Source organism: Centruroides sculpturatus, unplaced genomic scaffold, assembly GCF_000671375.1.
Source record: "Centruroides sculpturatus isolate CEXI.00-Female unplaced genomic scaffold, Cexi_2.0 scaffold303, whole genome shotgun sequence".
NCBI classification, from domain to species: Eukaryota; Metazoa; Arthropoda; class Arachnida; order Scorpiones; family Buthidae; genus Centruroides; species Centruroides sculpturatus.
This window is the reverse complement of record NW_019384613.1, coordinates 417,918-426,536: the sequence shown is the minus strand read 5'-3', so window position 1 is coordinate 426,536 and position 8,619 is coordinate 417,918. Positions and strand designations below refer to the sequence as shown.

The 8,619-nt window shown below is 28.3% G+C and overlaps 1 protein-coding gene across 5 annotated transcripts in view; it reads left to right on the top strand.

Moving 5' to 3' along the window:
• LOC111625297 (F-BAR domain only protein 2-like) overlaps positions 1–8,619 on the top strand; it is an 84,788-nt gene that overhangs the window by 15,852 nt on the left and 60,317 nt on the right. Inside the window, exon 3 of one of the 5 annotated variants that reach the window (XM_023368419.1) lies at positions 1,900–1,932. The exons of the other annotated variants lie outside the window; for them this stretch is intronic. Coding sequence (XP_023224187.1) covers positions 1,900–1,932 — 33 coding nt within the window. The remainder of the gene's footprint in view (positions 1–1,899; positions 1,933–8,619) is intronic. 5 annotated transcript variants of the gene reach the window in all.

Here is an 8,619-nt window from a genome sequence, read left to right as displayed (position 1 = left end):
TCTAAATTGATTTTTGCTCTCTTAGACCAGAATTCTTTAAGTATTAAATTTCTGTCATATGTTGAGGATAGAGCTATTTTCACCATAGGCTTGTATTCATTATTAGTTAGTTTAATTATACTATCTATTGAACTATTTGTTATCCCTAGTTCTCTTGATAAAAATTGTTCGATTTCTTTTAGATATTCCGGAGTTTCGAACGGAAAATTAATAATTACTATATTTTTGTTCGTTTTTTCATTTAATAATTGATCTATTTCAAATTCTAGCTCACCTTTTGTGTGGGAATTATCCTTAATTATTGAATCCATTTCTTCCAATTCTTGTGCTACTCTTTTGGATTCCAATTGGTAAACTCTGTTTTCTTCTTTCAGATAATTAACTTCTGATTTGATATTTTGTAACTCGGTGTTTAATTGATTGAATTTTTCTTGAATCAAATCGTATATGGATTTCAGCGAATATTTTTGTTCTTCTGCTGTTGGAGTGTCTGCTCCTTGTACAGTATGAAAGTAGTCTTGTATTTTTGGAGTTCTCCCATCGTTTAATTCCTCTCTATCATACTCCTGTTCTTCAGGCAGAATTTCTTGACTGGAATTAGTTCCAGATATTCTTATTTTTTCTGTAGCTTTAGGAATGACACTGCGCGGCCTCCCACGCCCCTTCTTTTGCATATCTGTGTGGCCGCCACGTTGAGGAGATCTAGGCAAAGGTCCTGGGTTAGGTTCTATACCAGAAATAAGCAATAGGTATAATATTACTAGCAGAGAAAGACATTTGTTATACTTCCACTTAAATTGAGGTAATATTTTCCTCCAAGAGCGAATCATTATCACACAATGTTGTATCAACTCTTCTCTTGAGGTTATCGCGCCAGCACCTTCGACAGTCGAGACACTCCCCCTTAAGGTAAGTAATCAGTTGAGTGCAAACTTAAACTAAGCTGGTGTATCAAATACTTTAGTTAATTAATATATTGAAGATTTCTATTTAAATATCAAATTCTTACTTTAGGTAAATGCAAAATGTTAAAATAATAATTTTTTAGGTAATAATGGTTAACATAAATCCTGTCTTATAGTTAATTATTGATCTTTATTTATTAAAAATTTGTATGATTTAAAAATTTTAAAACTTAAATATTTAAGTTCAGAATTTATTACTATAATTTTTATAAAATGTCCACATTTTGAGTATAATTTATACAGTTGAATTATCTGTTATAATTTGGCAATGTTTATAAATAAGTTTAAAAAATTATATGAATTTTTGGGTATTATTATAACAATTATTTTCCTTTCTTAAGTCTTTAAAGTATTAAAATGAATAGTTTGTAAATTATTGAGCTAAGATTTCATTTTTAATGAGTAAAGATATATAAAGATCAGACCATGCTGTACTAGTAATTTCAATGTAATACCTAAAACACAAGAATATTGTTTAAAAATGGCAATATTTTTATATAACTATCTTTTTAAATTATTAAAAATTATATTTGAGAAAATTGTTAGCCTATTATAAGTAAGCAATTATTCAAACAAAACATATGAACTAAAAATTGACTTTCCCTCAAATTTTAGTAGTAAGTAATTTGAATTTGTAAAAAGAGATTCAAATTTGTTTGATTTGTTTTAAATATTATTATACTTATATATACTAATAAATTTATAATTATTTTTCTTCTTAATACAATGGAAAAATGGAGTTATACACTAGAAAATATATAAAAATATTTATATTAATATATAAACTTTTACCTGTGATTAGTTCTTTACTTTTCTGTAAGATGCTGATGGACGAAATGAAAAAATTATATATGAAACTTTCTTCTCATTGCTATCATCTAATTTTTTTCTGATGTTTCATTCCTCTGCTTCTCTCCATATGTTGGGACCACAGACTGGCATGCATATTGGAATTCATGGAGTTCAGGTGCCAGATTATCCCTATTACTTACTGCTACTATGACTATACTTTCTCTGATTTATTCAAGTTTCTTTTGTTTACTTATTACTGCAGTAAATTAAGAATTAGTAAATTTAATTTGTCTCTGATTAAAGAAATTAATACAATAAATAAAACATGTAGTATTTGTGAAAATGACTCAAATATTTCATATCTATATTTTAATTATGATTATTACTGTTTTGTATTTTAATATAAATATATTAAACTTTATAATTTGCCATTTACTAGCATCATGGGAAATAAATTCATTAACAAAATGTAGATTTTTGTAGTTTTCAACCCATTATTTTAAATTGAAAAATATTGTTATACTTGTAATAATAGCATTCAAACTTTATTATATAAAAATTCCAAAAAATTTAAATTATTTGACTAAATTAAAATTGAAGAACTTTTGAAAATTGACATATTTCAAAATAATGCAGTTATATCATTTCTGTATATGATTATGTATTTTTATCAAATTAAAATATATAATAAGCTTTTAAAATAATACATTTTATTAAGTTTTGGTAAATAATTTACAAAAAAGGAAAAATGTCATGAAGCAGGTGCTGTCCCACACCTCTATTTTTATGCTTTTTTGCATGTATAATAATTATTTGTATTAATGTGGCATTATAATGTTGTCTCAAACATTTTTACACACATTGCAAACGAAGTTTAAATTAATTATTTGTTACCAGTAAAGCTTACTTGAAGTGATATATTAAGCAGTGTGTTCTAAAATACAATATATAATCAAATTTATATATTTTTATAAAATATATAAATTTTAAAATACAATATATAATCAAATTTATTAAATGTTGCTGGATTTATATCGGTGTAGTTTATTTTTCAACTTATTCTAAAATACAAATTTGCATTTCTGGCTATATTATGCCATCTATTCATAATTGTTGATTATTGTTTAGAACTGCAAAAATGTAAGATTTTTTTCTGTCAGATAAATAGTAATGAGTAAAAAAATGCATTTTAGAATCAAGGAAATATGACATAAAAATGTAATAATATAAGAATTCATTTTAATTCATTAAACATGAATTAAAATGAATTCTTTAAATTTTAAAGAATTTCTTAAATTGAACTGTCTTTAGATTGTGTATGAGATTTTGAAAAGGGTGGAGTTCAAAAACCATTATATTTTTCGTAATGTAGTTTATTAATTTTTACAATGTGTGTGTTACAAGCTTTTTTTTGTATTATTATTATTTTTTTAAATTTTTTAATTCTTTTCAAATGATGGTTTAATCCCCAAATCCTCCAAGAGAACAGCCTTGACAGCTTTAATTTTTGTACAAAAATGTCTTATACACTTTGTATAAATGAAATGCCAAAACAAAATTTTTTGAAATAAAATCTCATTTTAGAAAACTTAAGACTCAATTAATAACGAATGTTGTTATATATGTATAAAAGTAATTTTATGATGATTGTAGAACTTTTACTACATTCACAAGCATACACATATGTGTTGATGATATCACAGCTTATCCTTGTTGACTAAGCAACAGATGGCAGAATGTTGTATCTGCTTGGTGGTATTTTCAAGAAAGATAGTTTTTCTCTTAATATTATTGTAAGTTCTATAGCAGATTATATATTTTTATCCATCATACATTATTTGCAAATATATTAGCATATGCATCTACTTCTTTCTACTGTTAAGTTTTCATTTAATTCATTCTTATATTTCATTTTTCTTATATAATTTTATTTCAGTTTTCTATTTTCCAAATCAGTTTTATAGTTTTACTTCATTAAATAATTTCTTGAAGACAATCATAATTTAACAGTTTGATCATTGCAACAGAATTACATATTTAAACAGATTAAAAATTTTAAATGCTAAAATTTAACAAATTATATATAAAAAAATTCCTTTTATTTAAGGTCAATTATTTTAAATTATGTTAGAATTGTAATTTTAAAAAAGTTTGTAGTATAGTATTGATGTATACCATGATAACTGTAAGAATATGATCAAAAATTCAGTTTTTTATTTATATATAACAGGTGATGAATGTGCCCAAAGTGGCACACTCTCCACCTGTTTATATGAATAAGGAGAAATCATCTGTCACACAACAAATCTTATGATTTTGATTTATCGTCTGTCTTTTTCAATCAGCTTTTTTACTTTTATTCTAATGAAAGTATATTCATTTAATTTCATTAAATATTATTCAAAGTCTATAACGTTGGCATGCATAAACATCTTTAAAGCTAAGTATGTACAGGCTCAAAAAGGTTTGCCATCCCCGATATATAACAAATATTGTTATATGTGAATAAAAATAACTGATTATTGTAGAACTTTTACTTCATTTGCAAGCATACACACAGGTGGTGATATCATCACTGAGCTTATCAATGAATCTTGTTGCCTAAGCAACAAATGGCAGAATTCTGTATCTGCTTAGTGGTATTTTCAAGAAAGGTGTAATTTTTCATCTTTTGATCTTTTGAATCAAATCTTTTGATCTTTTTTGATCACATTTTTAAGAAAGCTTGTTTTTTAATCTATGAATCTAAAAATAAAAACATTTATGTATTAATATAACTTGTAAACTACAATCTAAAGTTAACAGTCAGTAAGACACCAACCGAATGCCGTAAATTAATCGGGCTATTTTAATGCTAAATTCTAAATAAATTACGTAATTAATTTGGCACTAGAGGTAAGCGTTAGGCGCCATCTCTTATTAAAATTAATAATTATAAATATATTAATTAATTTAAATAATTTGGAACCGCTGGGAGAAAAAATCGGCCCGGAGCGGGACTCGAACCCACAACTCCTGCTTACCGTGCAGATGCGTTGCCAGTTACGCTATCCGGACCTCCGTTGCGATCTCCTCTTCCAGCGTATAACTATGTAACCATCGACGGTTATTACAATGCCGGCTGGGGACACATTCAGTGCCCACGTCCTACTCCTATAAGGCACTCAACCGGCCATCGCAAGCCCCGGCAAGGCATAATATATATAAATAAACATCTCCAAACCCAATATCCAATATAGTAAGACACCAACCGAATGCTCCGGGTTCGAGTCCCGCTCCGGGCCAATTTTTTCTCCCAGCGGTTCCAAATTATTTAAATTAATTAATATATTTATAATTATTAATTTTAATAAGAGATGGCGCCTAACGCTTACCTCTAGTGCCAAATTAATTACGTAATTTATTTAGAATTTAGCATTTAAATAGCCCAATTAATTTACGGCATTCAGTTGGTGTCTTACTATATTGGATATCGGGTTTGGAGATGTTTATTTAACAGTCAGTATTCTTAGGCTGGAAACAAGACAATAAACAAAATAAATCAAATGATTTAAACAAATTTATTTAAATCATAATATAATAAATGACCTGAAAATTTCTGAATCAGAGACAGATTATTTATATTTTAGTATAATTGTTTTCTTAATGTTAATTTTTAAGGTAAAAAATATTTTAATTAAAAAATTGTTTTTTATTCATAATTTCAAATGTTTTAAATAGTTATTAAAAAATATTTTATTACTTTTCAGTTTTAACTATTATTCATATTTTGGAATATTATGGAAACCTGTTGTTAATAGCTGCTTATATTTTAAAAAATTTTTGGGTTCTATTTCATTTAGAGAAAACTTAGCATTTCTTTATATGAATTCATTAATTAGTTATTTTTAATATAGTGTTGTAGAAATTTGATAGTTTGAATTATTATATATTGTGAAATGTAAAATTTAATTCTTAATTCTAATATCAATAGTTAACTTATATACTTTAATATTAGAAGAAATATTCTTATTGAATTTAGTTGATTTTAATGTTTTAAAAGCACATTTTCTTAATTTCATCTTTATAGATATGTTTATTCGGCACAGATTTTAGAAATTTTTTTAAAATTATATATACAATATATTTTTTAAATGACTTAAATCAGTGGTTCTTAACCTTTTAGTGATGAGGGACCATTTATCAAAATTTTTGTCTTGCCATGGACCACGAGCTGTTTGGCAGTAATATAGGTTCTTATAAGGTTGTTCTATAAATTAAATGCGTATAAAATTATTTGGAACCAAGAGTATTATATTATTTGCGAAAATGTTACATTAATTATATTATTTTAGTGCGATTTTTGTGACTGCATACTGTTTACCAACTGCCGAATTCTTGGTTCAGTGCTACTCAAAGCCAAACACATGTCGGCACTGGCATCCAACTGACTTCGATGTTTATTTTTAATTATCAAAAGCACTGAGAATCCTTGCTAGCATAAATATGGTGTTGAAAATAAAGTTAGGTACCATAAAGCAATTTCTCTAATTTTAGGGAAAGCAATAGCTATTTGGCTCCAAAAATCTTCAAGATTAATTCCTGTCTCAAATGTATTTTTGCAGTTACTATCGTGTTGCATTTCAATTAACTCTTCTTATATTTCATCCAGCATCTCAGAAATGTTGACTATGAAAGGATTGCAGATCAATTTCCGAATACCTATGTCCTTGCAGTTGGAAAAGTAGCGATTGAATTCATTTTTCAAGTTTTGCAAATGGAATGTAATGTTCTTTTGTATTTGTCCTTTAATCTCAGCACACTGTCCATCAATAATTGGGTTAAATGTATCAAACGCTGAAGAATTCTCTCTTTTAACTTTGCTGATCCATAGGTCGATTTTAGTGATAAACGCACTGATTTTATCTTCAAATGCAAATATATTGCTAGTGCCTTCCAATTTCATATTTCCTGACTCTTGCAATTGAAGGTTCAATTTATTTAGTTGTGCAAAAAAATCTACTATATAAGCAAAATGTATTTGAAATTTGAACTGACAGAACTCAGACAACAACTCTTTGTTTTTCTTATTAGTTAAGAATAATTTTACTTCTTCTCTCAGTTTGTACAACCTCGACAGCATATGTCCTTTGGAAAGCCATCGCACTTTGGTGTGAAAAAGCAGCATTTCGTGTTCAGAGTTCATAACAGTGCATAATTTTTTGAAGAGATGAGTATTAAGTGCACTCCTTTTAATAAAGTTGACTACTTTTATAGTTGTTTTCATCATAATAGCAAAGTATTCCAGGAGCATTTAGCAGCCAATGCTTGACGACGAACATTTTAACAGACAATGCTTGAATCGTTGTCATTTATTTAATAATTTTAGGATGACTTCACGGATCATTTCAGGTGCTTTCAGGGACCACCAATGGTCCATGGACAACCGGTTAAGAACCACGGACTTAAATGATGATTTAAATTGGCAGTATTAAAAACATGTTAATTTACAAATGATATTTTTTTTTTTTTTTGTAAATTATATCTGTTAGCAGCATAGTAGTTACATTAATGAATTTCTAATGTTAACTTCTATGAAAATTAAATAACAGTCAAAGCCAAAAGTAATAAGTTCATATTGTGAACTTATTACTTTTGGCTTTATTATTACTTTTTTCAAAAAACACACATATATGTTGTATTATTTTGCATTCGTAGTCGTAAGGTTGAGTGTAGGTTGAACAAGACAAAGAAAATTGGAGACCATAAAATAACATGTCTGTTCACTTTCGGGTCCTCACTCGAACTTCCCTTATTTTATTGGTGTTGTTAACCTCATTCCAAAAGGGACGAGATTAACAAAGTAAATTACAGAAAAATATATACAAAGTTTACAAAAATTTAAAATATGTTAAATGCCCCTCCTGAAAAGGCGACATCATGGAGCCTCAGGGAGGTTGGGCTGGGTGTTATACAATTTATTGGCTTGAACTCTAAAGTTGGTTGGATTACAATACGGCATAATTTTATCTACATTTACAATATTGGTTAATTTATTTAATGATTGGACAGGTCTGTCTATTTCTACATTACAAGGAGATACTATTTTTAATATGGTGAAATGTCCATGATACTTTGGAGCAAGTTTTCCTTGGTCGGGATGGAAGAAGGTTTGTAATAGTATTTGATCTCCTACTTTGAAGTTTGGAGTTTGATGTTGTCTATTATATTTATCCCTGTTTCTTTCATAAGCTATTTTAGTTCTTTCGATGGCAATCCTACATGCTTCGCTGAGAGAGGGATAATTCAAGTTGTGAGGTGAATCGGGGATTTCTCCGTACATCAAAAACATTGGAGGGAATCCTGTTATAGTATGGGGTGTTTGGTTGTATTCTTTCACAACGTCACGTAACATTTGAGTCCAGGATCGTTTTGGATTTTCTGAATATTTTATTCTTAGTCTAGAGACGAGTGTGGCGTTTAGTCTCTCAACTATCCCGTTGTGCTGTGGTCGCTGAGTACTTGTTAGATGTTGTTTGATTCCATTCCGTTCTAAATATCTTCTGAATCTAGAGGAAGTAAATGAAGGTGCTCTATCTGTTAGTAGACGTTTTGGGCTGCCTGTTTGTAATATTTTGCCTAGACAATCTATGTAGGCGTTTATAGAAGTAGATTTGGAAGGGAAACACCAAGCAAACCTAGAAAAATGATCGATGACGACATGAAGGTAGCCTTTAGTAGATCCGTATCTTTGCATTCCAGAGACAGTGTCCATAGATAACATGTCAAATGGAGCTTTTGATGAAGGTAAGTCACCTAACAAGCCAAACTTTTTATGGTTGTATGTCTTTGCTTTCTGACAAACATCACAATGTTTAACAAA